We start from the raw sequence: 18,818 nt of genomic DNA, 5'->3' as shown, positions 1-18,818 counted from the left end.
GACCATCAGCTGGTATAAACTGTCATGCATCACTGTCATAATTTCATTGAGTTCAGTGGAGTTATGACAATTTACACCCTCTGAGGTTCTGTGTTTCAAGTTCCACAACTGTAAAATAGAAATAAAAATGCTTCCCTATCTTCCAGTGGTGCTGTCAAGACAAATTCATTAGTGTAGGTGGGATGCTTATATCTTACATTGATGAATGCCATAGGAAAGCCTATAAATACAAACAAATACAGGGCTGCTGCACTGGCCTGCTTGTGCAGGTGCCTCATGCCCTGCCTCCTGGTTGCAGGATGTGGGGGGTAGTCCTTTATCTTCCATTTTGATCTAAACACACAATCCTTCAAGGATCAGTATTTGGCTATTAGGACCTGATCCTTGTCCCACTGAAGTCAATGACAAAGCTGCAGTGAATGCCATTAAGTTATAGATGTCCTGCAAAGCACTCCTTATTAATTTCTTACACGGGCAAAATTCCTATTAACTTTAGGGGAAGTTTTGCCGGAGTAAGGGATAAGTGAAAGAGCACGAAACAGGCCACAATGGAGTAAGAAATCCTGCTAACTACCGCTGCTCTTCAAACTAGTAATATTATAATGTTTTTGCTGTGTTTTATAATGTTATTGTTTTTCTACTGTACAGATCTGTCAGTTCCACGTTGCTGGGTGATTTTAAATACAATTATTATATTATGTGAGGAAATATCATGACACTATTGGTTGGAATTAATTACATAATTCTAGTCCTAACCCTGAATAGTTATGCTTCCTATTGTATATCACACTGCACTATTTATTTCTTACAGGGTTGGTTTGTTACTAGCAGATTTTTTTAGGGGCATGATTTACTGCATTTGCTGTAACATATAGAAGATTTTCTCAAAACTTAATCACAATATGATTTTGTGAAGAATTAAGGAAAGGGACAAACTCAGAATTGCTGATGAATTCTGTATTTTATCCTTTTTCTATACATATTTTATTGCCATCAATTATAAAGCTGGAGTTGTCATGCAATGAAGCAAGATGAAAGTTTAAAAACACTGAATGTTTATGTGCAAATCTACACAGCCCAGAGTTTAAAAGGAAGAAATGTGAGTATTATGAGGGACAGATTAACCTGTAGTTTAGAACTTTGAAAAAGAATTTCACACTTCCATAAAAAGTATTTAGTAGCAAGTTTTGCTGTTGCCAGATGTTGTAAATTCTCACATGCAGTTTTAAGGATGATTTATTTAAATAGTTCAGTAACTGTAAAAGTGCTAGGTTAAATATTTCACATTTCATCAGTACATTGAACAGTTTTATGAGGTGATTTTTCAAATCTCCATCAGTCTTTTCCCACTATGAAGAAAAAAAAGCATGCTTCAGAAAATTAGTGTGTTCTTCTTAGATATCTGACTGTGACCAGAAAGCACCAGAAAGTGCCGAAGTTACAGTCAATATCTGGTATTTGCACAGCAACAAAATCAAGCCTTAGGCTGTAAATTGTTTTTGTTTACTACAGCATTCAGACAGGAATTAGAGTAGATGACAGTATAATTTGATTTTTAGAACTAAATTTAATTAGCAATGTGAAGTTAACATATTCAGTATCATGAAACAATGCTTAGTATCTGTACCAAAGGTCTGCATTGTGCCACTGAGTTTCAAACAGAACCTGGTATTGAAAGTAATAGGACGTTCTGTTTATAAACAGATGGCATGTTATGGCCCTATATACATAGGGAACAGACAGTCTAATCAAATAAACAGGTTACACACATACACACACACACACACACACACACACACACACACACACACAAACCAGAATAATTATTTTTAGAACATATATCAAAGCAGAGGAGCACTCAGTTTTATGAAACAAACTATGATAAATCTCGATGTATTAAGTTTTGATACTAGTGAGCAGCTTTCAAAGGTTAGTGTAACTGATAGATACATGTGTTTTCAACCTTTCCAACATACTTCAATGCAGACAGGCTGTAAAATGTAATACACTATATAATAAACCCTATGTTAGATTCTACTTCTGTTTTAAAATGTCAGATAAAGGAAACAGAAACAAAAACAAGATTTCACAGTCCACAGGTTATTCTCACTTTTTCAAGCATTTTCACGTTACAGGTTTTATACCAGACTAGCAGTCTGTTTTACGTAGACAGCTTTTAAGCAGACTAGATACTACAAACAACACAAACAGTGATTGACCACTTTACCTTCTGAAAAATCAATCAGTCCCAGCAAATGAAGCAGCTTCAGAGACGCAAATATAATCACAACAATACCCACTGTTTGCAGTCCCTCCGACTCCCACTCTAACGTCAACATTCTTCAAACAAACAAATCATTCCAGTCTTCAAGCCAGTTCGTGATTAGAGGGAAATTAGAGGATTTTACCAATATTTTGTTTTGAAAAAAGTTGCAAAGGTGAAAAGCAACCTTGTGCTGTACTGTGGAAATTAACTGACCACCCTAGTTGAGGCAAAATACTAGTTAAAGCCCTGCATCTCATGCTTCTCTAAGCATTTGATTTCATTAGCAGTGAGTCCTCTTAGAACGCGGAGGTGGACCACTAACCCCTTGATATGACATTGTATCCAGCAAGTAAGGTTACTTCAGAGCTGCTGGAAGAACATCTGTTTCAGAACTGGAGACTTTGCTGTGTCAGTTCAAAAAGAAACACTCCCAGGAAACTTGCAGTAGGGAGCACACTGCTACCAGCACTGTGCATTCTAATGCTCCTAAACTCATGCTTTAGGATTCTACCCAATAACCTATTTTAACAGTTTTTTTTTTCTTTTTTGGGTGTTAAATTTGACAAATGCCAGTTTACTGAAGACATTTATTTTCACGTGTCAAACTCTGCATATCAGAAAAATACTGTCCTTTGCATCTTAGTGCATGGTATTTACAAATGCAATGTTCCTTCTTCTTGAACACCACCAGAGCCTAGTTAGAATTTCTAATGAAAATGACAATGAAATTAAAGGATAACATTTTGACATGATGATTTAGTGTCCCTGCTTAATAAAATGTAATGTTATAAAAGGGGCATGCCTTCCCAACCCCCAATTTTTGCAACATAGGTACAGTATGTCTTTTAGAAACCAGAAGTGCTTCTTTTTTGACTAAGGGCTTGAGCCTGCACTTTTGCAGTTTTTAATTAAATTTAACGATGCTCAACTTCCATGAGGAACACAGCAACTTCCAGGATCAAACACGAACCACACATCAAGAAAAAGGCTCTTCTGTGACCACGGCTGCTTTATCATTAGGCTTTTATAAAATTAATCTATTCAGTGTTTCAAATGAATAGAAATAAGGTATATAACGTACAGTGCATGCTGTAAGAATTATTTATGCAGAACCAGCCTTCTCACATTTTAAGGCTGGGCCTGTGAAACAATTACTTCCACTTCCACCCTCCAAATTTAACGAAGTCTTGTCCACTGGGATACAAGGCAACACAATAAGGATCAAGGGAAGGCCCATAAGGTAAATCTTGGACCATCCTCAATAATGTCTTATTATATAATAAAATTATTAGGGTCTGGTAGTGACCCCTATATTTCGGTTGTCTAACAACATTCACTAGAAAAGATTCTTGCTAACTTTTTTGAGAAGTTCTGACACCTCCATTGTTTGCAGGAAGTCACTGAAAATTTAACGAAACAATCTATTCAAGTTGTTAGATAATAAAAGCACAGGGGAAGATAGTCTTCAGGCTACCACAGTCTCCTTTGCTGCAGGAAAAAGGAGTCTGTCACCTCAGACTTAACGCTATAGAGAGTCGCAATTTAAAAAAAAACCCATCATATAAACCAGAAGTTTAGGAGCTGAAAAGTTCATTCATTGAAGAATTGTGTGCATATTCAAGTTAATTTAAAGTTGTCTTCTTTGGTTTTGTTGAGGGTGTTTCCCTCCAACAGTTTAACTATAGAATCCAGAGTATTCAGCCATAGTCAGGTAAATAAAATAGCTATCGTTTCCATTCCCCCCCTAACTTAGATATAGGATATCTGCAGAAGAAGCACAATAAAATAGTGGATCATAAATAAACTAAATTCACTAATATGTTGTGTGCATCTTCTTGCTTATTCTAATCTTCCTCGTATTTATCCCCTTTAGTTCTCATTGTCCATAAATGATCCATTTGATCCATCTCCATATTCATTTTCTATTCTTTCTCATGTCTGTGCACTGTTTTTATTCGCTAGCTCTTCTTTCTTTGAAAAGTAGCATCTCATTCCCTCTCTCATTTTTCTATTGACCCCTCTTTGCTTTCTACCCCTTAGCTTTCTCCCATTTCACACAGTTTCCCATTCTTTTGTCTCCGTTACCTTTGCTCTCCTTATTTTCATCTCTCTGGCTTCTTTGCTCTCTCTTCTATCCCACTGTCTCTTTGGGCTTCTCCCCATCTTCCTCTCTCTTTCAAATAATGCTTAACATTTAGTTATGGTCAGATTTTCAAAACTGCTCAGCACCTAACATACTGAGTCCCAGTGAAAGCTGAGCTTGTTTGAAAATGTGACCCATAGTGCTCTAAAGACATTGACAAATGAATCCTAACATTCTGCAGCCCAAGAGATAAGCATTATTATCCCCACTAATTAGTGTTAGACACACTATTAGAATAAAGGATTCTCCCACTCTAAGTTCTGGCTTAGTCTCCTAGATCATGCCACCTCATGTTATTGAGTTTCCCCTAAATGGGACCAGAAACCCACCACTTGCTCAGCAGATGTGCCAGAAGAGAGGGAGCGCAGTTACCAGCAGCCCAGGTAGTACCTTACTCTCTTGTTCCCACGTCATCAAACTGATCTGGAGTCCCTCTAAAAATCTGAGGGACCAAAAGGCATGTATTTCATGGGTCCCACTGATCAGCCCTGGCAGCTGTGTGTGAGTGAAAAGAGACTCTTTAAGAAAACAATCACTAAAAACTTATCACAAAACAATCACAATTCTACAGAACGATAGAAGGGAAACAGCAGAATAAAGACAATGGATTTCAAGAAGGCAGACTTGAGCAAACTCAGGGAGTTGGTAGGTAAGATTCCATGAGAAGCAAGTCTAAGGGAAAAAACAGTTCAAGAGAGTTGGCAGGTTTTCAAAGAGACATGATTAAGGACACAAGAGAAAAAACTATCTCACTGCATAGGAAATATAGGAAGTATGGCAAGAGACCACCCTGAATTAACCAACAGATCTTTAATTATCTGAAACTCAAGAAAGAGTCTCACAAAAAGTGGAAAGTAGGTCAAATTACAAAGGATGAATATATACCAACACCATACACATTCAGGGACAAAATTAGAAAGGCCTAGGCTCAAAATAAGTTTAAACTACTAGAGACATAAAGGGTACCAAAAAAACATTCTACAAATACATTAGAAACAAGAGGAAGCCCAAGGATAGGGTAGGCTCATTACTCAGTGAGGGGGAAAAGACAACAATAGAAAATGTGGAAATGGTTGTTTCAGTTTTCACCAAAAAGGTTACTTCCGATCAGACATCAAACATAGTGAATGCCAGTGAAAATGAGACAGGATCTGAGGCTAAAATAGGGACAGAACAAATTAAAAATTTGAGGAGTAATGGTCTCAAGTTGCAATGGGGGAGGTTTAGATTGGATATTAGGAAAAACTTTTTCACTAAGAGGGTGGTGAAACGCTGGAATGCGTTACCTAGGGAGGTGGTAGAATCTCCTTCCTTAGAGGTTTTTAAGGTCAGGCTTGACAAAGCCCTGGCTGGGATGATTTAACTGGGAATTGGTCCTGCTTCGAGCAGGGGGTTGGACTAGATGACCTTCTGGGGTCCCTTCCAACCCTGATATTCTATGATTCTATGATTCTATGAAAAATTAGACAAGTCAGAGGTCTTCAAGTTGGCAGGGCCTGATGAAATACATCCTAGAATACTTAAGGAGCTGATCGAGGAGATATCTGAGCCATTAGCGATTATCTTCAAAAACTCATCGAAGACAGGAGAGATTCCAGAGGACTGGAAGAGGGCAAATATAAGTGTCAATCTATAAAAAGGGGAATAAGGACAATCTAGGAAATTACAGACCAGACAGTTTAACTTCAGTATCCGGAAAAATAATGGAGCAAATAATCAAGCAATCAATTTGCAAACACCTAGAAGATAAGGTGATAAGTAACAGTCAGCATGGATTTGTCAAGAACAAATTGCATCAAGCTAATCTAACAGCTTTCTTTGACAGGGTAACAAACCTTGTGGATAGAGGAGAAGCAGTAGATGTGGTCTATTGTGATGTTAGTAAGGCTTTTGATACTATCTCACATGACCATCTCAGAAACAAACTAGGGAACTACAACCTAGATGAAGTTCTATAGGGTTGGAAAACCATTCCCAGAGTGTCATCATCAGTGGTTCAAAGTTAAACTGGAAGGGAATATTAAGTGAGATCTTGCACGGGTTGGTCCTGGATCGGGTTCTGTTCAATATCTTCATTAATGATTTAGATAATGGCACAGAAAGTATGCCTATAAAATTTGTGGATGATACCAAGCTGGGAGGGGCTGCAAGTGCTTTGGAGGATAGGATTAAAATTCAGAATGATCTGGACAAACTGGAGAAATGGTCTGAGGCAAACAGGATGAAATTCATAAAGGACAAATACAAAATACTCCACTTAGGAGGGAACAATCAGTTGCAGACATATAAAATGGGATATAACTGCATAGGAAGGAGTACTGCAGAAAGGGATCTGCGGGTCATAGTTAATCACAAGCTAAATATGAGTCAACAGTGTAACACTGTTGCAAAAAAAAAAAAAAAAAAAAGCAAACATCATTCTGGGATGTATGAGCAGGAGTGTTGTAAGCAAGACAAAAGAAATGATTCTTCCACTCTACTATGCACTGATAAGGCCTCAGCAGGATTATTGAGCATCACATTTCAGGAAAGATGTAGACAAAGGGTTCTCAAACTTCATTGCACCATGACCCCCTTCTGACAAAAAAAATTACTTTACAACCCCAGGAAGGGGGACCGAAGCCTGAGCCCACCCAAGCCCCATTGCCCTGGAAGTGGGGGGCAAAGTCTGTGCCCCACCACTCCAGGAAGAGGGGCCAAAGCTGAAGCTGAAGGGCTTCAGCCCCTAGCCAGGGTGCCTGCAACCTGAGCCCTGCCGCCCAGGGCTGAAGCCTTTGGGCTTTGGCTTCGGCCCTGAGGAGTGGGGCTAGGGCTTCAGACCTCGGCCCCAGAAAGTCTAAGCGAGCACTGGCGACCCCATTCAAAGGGGGTCGGGACCCACTTTGCGGTCCTGACCCACAGTCTGAGAACCGCTGATGTAAACAAACTGGAGAAAGTCCAGAGGAGAGCAATAAAAATGATTAAAGGTCTAGAAAACATGACCTATGAGGGAAGATTGAAAAAATTGGATTTGTTTAATCTGGAGAAGGAAAGACTAGGGCGGGAAGGACATGATAGCAGTTTTCAAAGGGTTGTTACAAGGAGGATGCTGAATAATTGTTCTTGTTAACCTCTGAGGATAGGACAAGAAGCAATGGGGTTAAATTGCAGTAAGTGAGGGTTAGGTCGGACATTAGGAAAAACTTCCTAACTGTCAGGGTAGTTAAGCACTGGAATAAATTGCCTAGGGAGGTTGCAGAATCTCCATCATTGGAGGTTTTTAAGAACAGGGTGGACAAACACTTGTCAAGAATGGTCTAGTTATTACATAGTCCTGCCATGAGTGCAGGGGACTGGACTAGATTACCTATGAGGTCCCTTCCAGACCTACACTTCTATGATTCAGTTCTAAAAATCAGTTTACATCTCCAAGGCGATCTCCACAGTAAAAAGGGCTAGACACATACTTTTTTTGGCTATTTTTAAAGACAGTTACACTTAGTATTGATATTCTCAAAGTCAGGGGGCCCCAGAGCCATGGACTTGGTGAGCCTCAAAGTCCCTGCTCTGCAAATTAATGCAATATGGACATGAAACAAAAGTGCATGTAGGTGAAAAGAAAGCAGCATTATATTTAATGCACCATGCAACACTTTCAACTGTGGCATTAATATATGCTGAATTCCTCCTGTAAACAATTCATTAAAAATAAATAAGAAGTGAAAATTTCCTGCCTCATAGCATTTGAAAGTAAAGTAGAATTTGGGCAAGGTTATCACTCAAGTACAGCCACTGTTTGGATTTTGAGCACTCTTAGAATCCACGACCAAGTGTGATTTTTCTCTCTTTTTTTACATCCTGAGAACCACTTAAGAAACATTACTATATGTCTTTATGGGAGTGCCTGTACGAGCACTCCAAGCAAAATTTAAAAAGTCTTATTTTCTAGAAAAGCAGACTTCTAGGCACCACCACAAAAACACTTAGTAAAATATCCAATAAAAAAACCAGACACTTCTCTGCCCGCCACTGGGAGCTGCGGGGGGCCATGCCTGCGGATGGTCAACGTCAGTAAAATGTCTTGTGGCCCACAATCAGATTACCCTGATGAGTCACATGCAGCCCGCAGGCCACAAGCTGGCCACCACCGATCTAACACCTCAACAGAATTTTCCCCAAGTAATTCCTGTTTGAACTGGAGCACATTATTTAAAAAAACCTCCCATCATGATTTAAAAATTGTCAGTGATGGGGAATTCACCACAATATTTGGTTAAGCTGTTCTAATAGTTAATTATTCTCACTGATAAAACTTTATGCCTTATTTCCAGTCTGAATAGGTCTGGCTTCAATGTTCAGCCACTGGATTGTGTTATATACACCTTTCTTTGCTAGAAGTGGGTCCCAACCCCCTTTGAATGGGGTTGCCAGGGCTCGCTTAGACTTTCTGGGGCTGAGGTCTGAAGCCTGAGCCCCACTCCTCAATAAATTACTTCTTAAGCTTCTCTTTGTAAAGCTAAATAGATTAAGCTCCTTGAGTATCACCGTAAGCCATGTTTTCTAATCCTTTAATCATTCTCATGGCTCTTCACTGAACCCTCTCTCTGATTTATCGGCATTCTTCTTGAATTGTGGGCATTGGAACTGGCATAGTATTCCAGCAGTGATTGCACCAGTGCCGAACAGAGAGGTAAAATAAGCACTTTACTCCTATGTGAGAATCTCCTGCTTATAAATACAAGGATCGCTTTTTAAGCAATTAAAATTACTACTAAGCACTGCATATGCAGGTACCTAATACCAGTCTGATCTGGGTTTCACAAACTGGTGTGGGAGTCTTTAAAAGTCCACTTTGCCTGGAAAAACTCCTATTAATATCCTTCCAGATTACTCTTAAAATAATTTATGTACATTAAAAGCAGCACAGGACTAAATTGTTCTTTCCCCTCACAGGTGTGCAAGGAGGGAAGGTAGGAAGGCTGCATGTAAGTGCCAAGCCCCAGGGCTATGTAAACCTAACATTACTAGCAGAGCCAGAAACCCCAAAAAGGGTCAAGAAGAGGTAATCGAGGTGTTGACCCTGCCCCACCCACCTCCTTCCCTGTAGGCTAGAGCAGTTGGTTGGTCACACAGGAAACACAAGCTTTTCCCTCTTAATAGTACCATGGAGGCACCTATGTGCCACAGTTCTGGAGGCAGCAGCATCTCTCCTGAGGCACAGTGCCTCTTGGAGCTCCCATGTAGTGTTGTGGTTCTCTACCTTCCCCAGTAGAGGCAGTGTCTGTTGGACCAATCCAGCCCCCAAACTCCTACATGCACTTTTTTCCACAGAAAAAAAAAATTCTTCTTTTTCAATATACTACTTATTTCTATACATATTAGAAGTAACATCATTTATGTCACGTGTAAAAAGGGTGTATTAGATATTAGACTGGACTGTGTAGAGTGCAAGCACTTAAATCTTTGTTGTGTGCACGCATGTATGGTACCTAATGCAATGGAGCCCGTACCCTTATCTAGTCTTCTACGGTATGTTTACATGCAAAAAAAAAAAAAAAATCCCTGGCAGCAAGTCTCAGAGCCCAGGCCAACTGACTCGAGCTTGTGGTATGGGGCTAAAACCCCCTTCCAGTTTCAGAGACTGGGCTCAAGCTTGAGCAGAGCCATCTACACTGCTGATTTTAGCTCCATAGTGTGAGCCCAAGACAGACTCTGAGACTCACTGCTGTGATTTTGATTTGATCTGTTTTTTTTTTCTTGCTTTGTAGATGTGTCTCTAGATGTTACTGCAAAACAAACAACAAATGTTAACATGTTAATCAGGATTTTTGCCCCCCAAGTGCATTGTCTGTACAGTTTGGAAGTAGAAAACCAATACTGAAAATGGTTTCAATTATTTCATACAACTGAAGTGGAGCAAGAAGACAGGAATTGCCATATTGGATCACAACAGTTCTCCAGCTAGTCTAACATCCTATCTGTAACCGGTAACAATTGCTCCAGAGGAAGGTATAAGGAATCCTGAAGCAGATAATTATGGCATAAACAGCTGATAGAAAGTAACTGCCCCTGAGCCCAATCAGTTAGTGGCTGATTTATTCCCTGAAGGTTTATAAGACCACAGAATTTCTTTGAAAATTATATCTGATGTAACTGTGGACATTCTCATTATCCATATAAACATCTAATTCTGATTTTTAATCCTACTAAACTCTTGGCTTCAATTTCAGCTTGCAGTAGTGAGTTACACACTAATTATATAGTGTGTACATATATTTTCTTCAATCAGTTTTAAAATTTATTATTAGTTATAATTATTACCACCACCACAGCACCCAGGAACCTTACGTAGACAAGGATCCCATTGTGCTAGGCAGTGCTAGGCAACATAGGACGAAAAAAGATGGCATTCCCCCAAAAAACCTTATAATCCAAGTTATACAATTTGCTGCTTTTTAGTTACCCCTTGTTCTTGTGTTCTTATGAGAAAAGGTAAATAGGCATGCTCAACTGTTTTTCTATATATCATTAAATATTTCATATCTCTCTATCATGTCTGCTTTTATTCATCTCTTTTCTAAACTGAACAGTTGCAGTCTTTTCAATCTTTCCTGAAATAGAAGTTTGCCTGTAATCATTTTCATTGTTCTTCACTGGATACCTCCTATTTTTGCTATATTGTTTTGAGATGGGGTGACCAAAACTGAACACATTTTTCAAGGTGAGAGCATCTATCAATATACATATAAAGACATTATAATTTTTCCTAAGTGATGGAATCTGCTTAGTGTTATAACTAATTTAAGGAAGAGACATAATTGACTAGTAAGGAACAGTCCTTCATTAGAAACTGGCTATTTGATTTTTTTCCCCAAACGTAATTAAAAAAGGAAATTGATGAGTTAGAAAGAGAGACAAAAGTTTGGAGGGATTTAATTAGCTGCCCTTCTTTCTGCATTCTGCTTTTCCACAGGGAAATGTCAGTCAGCCAGAAAAGAATGAAGTTTTTAAGTAAACACAGAAAAAACCTAAGTATAATACATACTGAACTGCTTCTTGTATTTGTTTTGAGTGCCAGATCAGAATTTATTAGAGAAGTTCTGGAGCTGGTAACGACCTTAGCCTTCCTGTTAGATTTCTGGTAAAGATTCTATTCATCAGTAATAATCCACAGTTTTATGCACATGGAAAACTGACTGGGGATCTTAGATTTGCAGCAGAAAACTTGTTCAGTAGAAAGTATGACTGAAACCCAGGGAAGTAATTTTCTTAATTATGCAGGTCCAGACAAGGATTATCCACAGAGGAAATGAATTCATATTTCTGAATACAACATCCCCTGTGTACTCTGCTACTGATAATCATAGAATATAACACATTCATCCCAAAGTGGTTAAAAAAACAAGAGACAGATACATAGGATCCTTTGTTCATCTCAGCAATATGGCAATGATTTAACAGCAGAATACTACATTAGAAGAAAAATATATTCAATCAAAATTGCCAACAGTCTTTAACTAGGTAGAATTCAATTACCTGAGCTGGAAACAAGAAAACATGTTTTGCCCCAGTTTTCAAGTTGTGGTCTTTTTGGTTGTTTTTTTTTTTTTGTTTGTTTGTTTTTTAAGTAAATTACACTGAAATATTGCTGTGGCTTTGATTGTCTAAAGATTTTTTTTCTGCATTGTGCTTGTTCTGAGCTATTATACCAGAGTTCTTATTTTTATTCTTCTGTTTCTGATTTGTCTGACTCTTACTTGGCCTTAAACGTTTACTTTTGACCTTCCTTGAACATACATTAAAATGCCACAGCTACCACCAGTCTGAGATCATGATTTAGAACTCTGACGGTATAATAATCTACTTCAAGTTCATGTAAAAATTCTAATGCATAAAAATATAAAGGGTAATCATTCATCTGGTTTGAAATCTAGAACTGATCAATACACAGTGGCACTAGACTAGTCCTCCACTAGAGCTGCCTGAAGTTGTTGAATGCTTCTTGTGACTATGTCCCTGATTTGATTTTGTGCATGGTCTCCCTTCAGGTCAGGCAAGAATAGCTTGATAGGGGAGGAAACCATGTATTCTTGACAAGTTTCAGAGTAACAGCCGTGTTAGTCTGTATTCGCAAAAAGAAAAGGAGTACTTGTGGCACCTTAGAGACTAACCAATTTATTTGAGCATATGCTCAAATAAATTGGTTAGTCTCTAAGGTGCCACAAGTACTCCTTTTCTTTTCATGTATTCTTGAGCCATTCACTTGTATTTGGATCTAGTATCTGTGGGACATCAATTCTAAACGTTGCTCCCTCTCATTTACGAGAGAACTGCCTTCATAGGAAAGCTTCTCAGGTTTTCCGCAAGTTACAAAAACATTTCATTTTTCTAAAACAAAACCTCTGGATAGTTATACCTTTCCTAGAATTTTGGAAAGTGTATGTCCAAATTACTCATATTCCTCAGCATATACTTTAACTTTCACTTGGCCCAAATCCTGATGCATTAGTCTGCCGATTAAGGCAGATACAGGGTTTTTTTTAAAGCAACACCCCCACCCCCAAATGCTCCTATGGGGTAGTCTGAGGTACTGCAGCCAATTCTTTTTAAAATAATTTGTATATTGTTTTTATACCTTTATGTTTAAAATAGCGGATAAGACACAAAGTGGTTTGCAAATTAAACTGCCTCACTCAGGAATCAGTGGTGAAATTTGCGCTTTACAAGGCTAATACAAAGTATTAGAAAAAGGCCAGCTCCTTCCTAAAATCATATTAAATGATGTTTTGCAGCAGCAGCTAATAATCAAAGTGTAGTTTATTTTCCTATAAAACCCACTTGGTTGGCAAATTATACTGTCACTTCTGGCAAAAATACTATGTTTGAACTATATGGCAGTGGGTTATAGCGCACAAACCTTACTCTCCCTTTTGAAATCAAATCAAACTGGGTCTTGCAATAGCAAAAGCTGCTGTTGCTAAATTTGCAAGAGTAAAACTTGCCACACAACCTACTCTGGATGGGCCAGAAAATTTACTGGTCTTTGCCTTTTTGGCAAAGGTATTGCCTTTGAACTACGTGAATGCAGATCAAAAACCCAGACTCAATTTCTCCCTCTGAAGAGGTCTATTTAGAGCACTAAAGAACAACATAATTCTCCACCCGATTCTTCTGACTCTCTTCCCCACCCCAAGGTTTATTTAGTTGGTTTGCTTTGCCAACCCCCCAGACCTGATTCACCCACAATATCTGCTTCCTCCACTTCTACTCTTGTGCTGAGGAGAGAGACTGGCAGAAATCCTGGGGTCAGGCTGACTTCCTCCACTACAAATTATTCTCTTCTTCAGTTCTTTCTTGCTTGAACAACGCTACTTCTCCAGCTCATTTGAATTCCATGCCCACAATCTCAGCTGCCTTTTTGCCACCATTGGAAAGTTTGAATGAGTCAATCTTCCTGCCTCCATTTCTTTTTCTGACCAGGATCTCACCAAATTCTTCCTACAGAAAACTGACAAAATATTTCATAACTTTCCCTCTCCTCTCAGCTTGCCTTCCCTTCTCCCTTACCCCCCACAACTCTTGACTCCTACCCTGCCACAGACCCTTCAATTGCTGCAGTGACCCCAGCCATCCCATCTCCTGATCTCCCTTGCAATCATGCTCATATCCTTCCTTACTCTTCTCTTCAACCTCTCCCACAGCGTTTCCCCCTCAAAATACAAAAAAAAAAAAATCATCCTAGACCCACTCTTATCCAGTTTGCATTTCTTGCACGCAATTGAAACTGCTCTTGCCAAAGTCTTGAATTACCTCTTCCTAGCTAATGTGCAGAAACCCAGTACTCCCTTCTCATCTTCCTTGACTTCTCAAGCTGCCTGTGCCACCATGGACCACGCTCCTCTTCTTGAGATCTTGACCTCCCTTGGATTCTGTCACTATATTCTCCCCTGGTTCTCCTCATATCTCTCTAATCACTCCTTCCAGTGTCCTCCTTTTGCCCTCCAACTTTCTGTGGCAGGTTCCCACAGGTCTCTGTCCTTGGTCCCCTTCTCTTCTCTTCTATACCTTATCTCATATGCAAACATAATTTCAACTACTATCTCTATGCTGATGACTCTCAGATCTACTCCTCTGCGACAGAACGGTCTCCTTTTATTCAAACCAAGTTCTTAGCCTGTCTCTCTGGTGTTACCTCATGGATGTATAGCTGTTAGCTCAAGCTCAACATGGCTAAATCAGAGCTCCCAATGTTCCCCCACAAGCCCTCCCGGTTACCTTCTTTCTTCATCACTGTGAACAACATCACCATCCTGCTTGTCAGTAAGGCCATAACCTGTGCATCATCTTCAACCTGAACCCCTCTCTAGGTCCTCAGATCCAGGCTATGTCTAAATCTTGCCAATTTTTTTTTTGCATAATATCTCAAAGACATGGTCTTTCCCATCTATCCACACAGCTAACACTCATCTAGCATCTCGATTCCTACGACATCCTTCTCTCTAGCCTTGATAAATGCAGATTTGCCCCTCACAGGATGCTGTCACAAATATAAGTCTCATAGCCCATCATTTTGTCCATGTCACTTCTCTCTTTTTATCCCTCCATTGACTCCTCTTTTATCACCACAAACATGAACTGTTTGTATTCATATTCAAAGTCCTTGATGGTCAGTCCCCTCTCTACTTATCTGTCATTTGCTACTGAGCTGATGACACTTGCCTCCAATCAGACCATGCCAGCTTCCCTTGCCCACTGGTTAAATATACAAACAAGTACCCTCATTCCTTCTCCCATGCTGCCCCTCATGCTTGGGAGGAACACCCCATAAACATCTGCAAAGCTACGTCATTATCATCCTCCTAATCCCTCCTCAAATGCTCTCCTTTGTCTAGATCCCTACCAAAAAAACAAAAACAAAACACCTTGACATTGGTTAGGCTGTGGGTGTGCTGAGACCACTGCCCATGAAGCTGACTAATATTGTCTTATTTATGTTGTCTATTGTCTCATATTTACCTACATTGTAAGCTCTTTGGAGCAGAAGCCATATTTTTGTTGTGTGTTTGTACAGCATCTAGCTCAATAGAATCCTGATCCATGACTAGGGTTCCTAGGCAGTATGGTAATAGAAATAATAAATACAATTCCAACAAAGGCTCACTGAAGGCTTATCAATATATTTCTATTCCCACCCCTTCTCTCAAGATGTAAATTGTATAGCCAGCTAGGCCTAACCCTCTCTTATTAGCTATTCAGCTCTACTGAATGTCTGAGTTGCTCTTCCCATTGCCAGCATGATACTATTTTTCTGCTCCCCTTCTCCACCTTTAAGCATTTAGTATGACCAGGGTACACAACACTGCCTGAGCTCCCAATGCAACACTGGGTGCTATTTTTGTAAATATCCTATTGAGTTAGCTGACATTTATCATCAATTACATTCCTTACATATGCAGGAGTTCAAGAGAAATCTACAGGAACAAATTGGCAGAAGAGGTAGAACACAGAAGCAGAATAGTTAACTCCACGTTCAACTGCAAAGCTGAATTAGGTATACATTCATAGATTCTCAACCACTCATCTTAACAGCTACCTTTTTGTGGACTGTGCAGGTGTTGAGGACCCCAAATGAGTTCCCATAGGAAAAAAGACATGTACCTGAGCCCAAATTCTCTTGCTTAGATTATACAATACAGTAATTATAAATATATTCAAAGTAATTATTGTAACAGTCATATTGATTTGACAACAGAATTGCATTATGCGATAATAATACATAAAAATGTAATATTCAGAACTGCTCTGTAGCATCTCCTGCATGGTCTAATATTTATTTGATTTATTAATAGCTGCTAAAGCATACATCACTGTCTATTTCTTACCTTACAGTGACCAAACATCATTTATAATCTTTCTCAGTGAAACAGCATCTTCAAAACCTTCCTGAGTATGACATTTTAAGGAACTCTAACTTACATGTTGTATAATCTGAAAACATGCTTCACAAATGTTTATTTTTTTAGGAAAACAATTTTAGGTTTAAACCGCATTTCAGCCCTCCTTACTGTAAAAAAAAACAAACAAACAATTACCTACCTTTTGTAACTGTCGTTCTTTGAGATGCGTTGCTCATGTCCATTCCATTCTAGGTGTGTGCGCGCCCATGTGCACAGTTATCAGAGCCTTTTGCCTTACCAGTATCTGCAGGGTCGGCTGTGGTGCCCCCTTGAGTGCCACACTCATGCGTCGGTATATTAGGTGTCGCTGACCCTACATCCCCTCAGTTCCTTCTTGCCGGCGACTGCAATAGAGGTGTGGGAGGGCAGGTAATGGAATGGACATGAGCAACACATCTCAAAGAACAGTTACAAAAGGTAGGTAACTGCTTTTCCACTGAATGCATCTGATGAAGTGAGTTGTAGCTCACGAAAGCTTATGCTCAAATAAATTGGTTAGTCGCTAAGGTGCCACAAGTACTCCTTTTCTTTTTGCAGATACAGACTAACACGGCTGCTACTCTGAAACCTGTTTTTTCTTTGACTGCTTGCTCATGTCGATTCCATTCTAGGTGACTCACAAGCAGTACACTCAGAAGTGGGCTTGGAGTTCACAGTTTAGCAGCTTGTAGTACTGCCCTATTGAAGCTAGCATCATCCCGGGCCTGTTGGGTAAGTACATAGTTGGACGTGAGCTTATGGACAGAAGACCAGGTGGCTGCCCTACAGATATCTTGGACAAGCACTTTGGCCAGAAAAGCTGCCACAGAGGCCTGCGCCTTGGTCTAGTGGACTGTCACAATCGTCAGGGGTAGCACCTTCGCCTGATCATAGCAGTAGCAAATGCAAGCAGTGATCCAAGAAGAAATTCTTTGAGCGGACAATGGGCGACCTTTTATCCTGTAGGCCACCGCGACGAACAACTGTGTTGACTCAAGGAATGCCTTGGTCCTTTCAATGTAGAAGGCTAACGCCCTACTGATGTTTAGGGAATGCAGCCTATGCTCCTCCTCCAAATTATGCAGCTTTGGGAAAAAGACAGGTAGGAAAAATGTCCTGGCTCATATGAAACTGAGAGATCGCTTTGGGCAGGAAAGCAGAGTGTGGCCCCAACAGGACCTTGTCTTTGTAAAAGACCGTACAGGGCAGTTCTGAGGCGAGAGCTCTAATCTCAGAGACCTGGCAGGCAGATGTTACTGCGACCAGGAATACGACCTTCCAGGACAGAAGAAGGAGAGAGCAGGAAGCCAGAGGCTCGAAGGTGGGGGGCGGTGGTCCCATGAGCTACGACAGCACCATGTTCAGGTCCCACAGCGGGACGGGGTCCCTGACATGCAGATAGAGGCGCTCGAGGCCCTGACCATCATGTCTTGGGCTAAAACTGACGTACCCTCGAGTGGCAGATGGGAATGCAATGCATTGGAAATGAGGGTCACCGATGGGGATGGAGCTGTGAAGGGGACTCCTTCCAACACTGATGTAGGATTCTACCACCAGGTGAATTGCAGGGTGTAGCCCGAAGAAATTGTGTCGAGCACCCAATGGTCCGAGGTTAGCTGAGACCAGGCCAATCAGAAGGGGCAGAGGCGGTTGTGGAAAGAGAGGGAGGGTGGATCCAGTGAAGTGACTGGAGTCTCATCCTCGAATGCACACTCAAAATGACTGCTTCTGGCATCCCTGGTTCCCTAGAGGGTCAGGTTGAGCAGACAGGTGGGAAGACGACAGGTGTTGCTGCTTAGACCCTTTGTCTCTACCCTTTCTCCTGTAGGAACCCAATCGGAGAGTTCCCCAGGACCTAAATTGTGGGGGTGGAGGACGGAACAGCTTTCTGGCCTCCTGAGGAGTGTGAAGGCCCAAGGAGCAGGGGGTGACCTGGGAGTTTTTAAGGCCATGGACCCTTGAGTCCATGAGCTTGCGGAAGAACCCCACCCCCTCAAACGGGAGGTCCTGAATAGTGGCCTGCATCTCTTGGGACAACCCGGAGGGCTGCAACCAGGAGCTGCACCTCATGGCTACTGTGGCGGTGACCACCCTGGCCGCTGAGTCAGTAGCATCCCAGGACATTTGGAGGGTTCCCCTTGCCACCGCTGTGCCTTTGTCCACCAAAGTGACGAACTCCTGGGCTCGATCCTGTGGGAGGGCCTCTTTGAACTCATTAAGGGAGTCCCACAGGTTAAAACTGTATCTGCCTACCAGGGCCTGGTGGTTAGACACCCTGAATTGTAGGCTGGCCGTCGAATAGATCTTTCTGCCAAATAAATCAAGTCTCTTGGCATCTTTATTCTTTCGCGTGCCACTAACGTGGCCCTGCCTGTCCCTTTCATTCACAGCAGACATGACCAGTGATGCTGGCGGGTGCATGTAGAGGTATTGCAGGGATGTAATACTTCTTTTTCGCCTTATTAGAAGTCAGCGGGACGAAAGAGGGGGTTTG

The 18,818-nt window shown here is 40.7% G+C and overlaps 1 protein-coding gene across 5 annotated transcripts in view; it reads right to left on the bottom strand.

Annotated features, from left to right (window-relative positions):
* Positions 1-18,818, bottom strand: part of KCNIP4 (potassium voltage-gated channel interacting protein 4) — an 857,625-nt gene that overhangs the window by 211,694 nt on the left and 627,113 nt on the right. Inside the window, exon 1 of one of the 5 annotated variants that reach the window (XM_074951607.1) lies at positions 2,228-2,977. The exons of 3 other annotated variants lie outside the window; for them this stretch is intronic. In XM_074951607.1, coding sequence (XP_074807708.1) covers positions 2,228-2,339 — 112 coding nt within the window. In that variant the 5' untranslated portion in view covers positions 2,340-2,977. Of the gene's footprint in view, positions 1-2,227; positions 2,978-18,818 lie in introns of those variants that run through there. One more of the 5 variants, XM_074951603.1, reaches the window with a different exon arrangement.

The sequence above is a fragment of the Natator depressus genome, chromosome 4 (genome assembly GCF_965152275.1).
Source record: "Natator depressus isolate rNatDep1 chromosome 4, rNatDep2.hap1, whole genome shotgun sequence".
NCBI lineage: Eukaryota > Metazoa > Chordata > Testudines > Cheloniidae > Natator > Natator depressus.
Note: the sequence above shows the minus strand (reverse complement) of the source record. Positions and strands in the feature narration are given on the sequence as shown.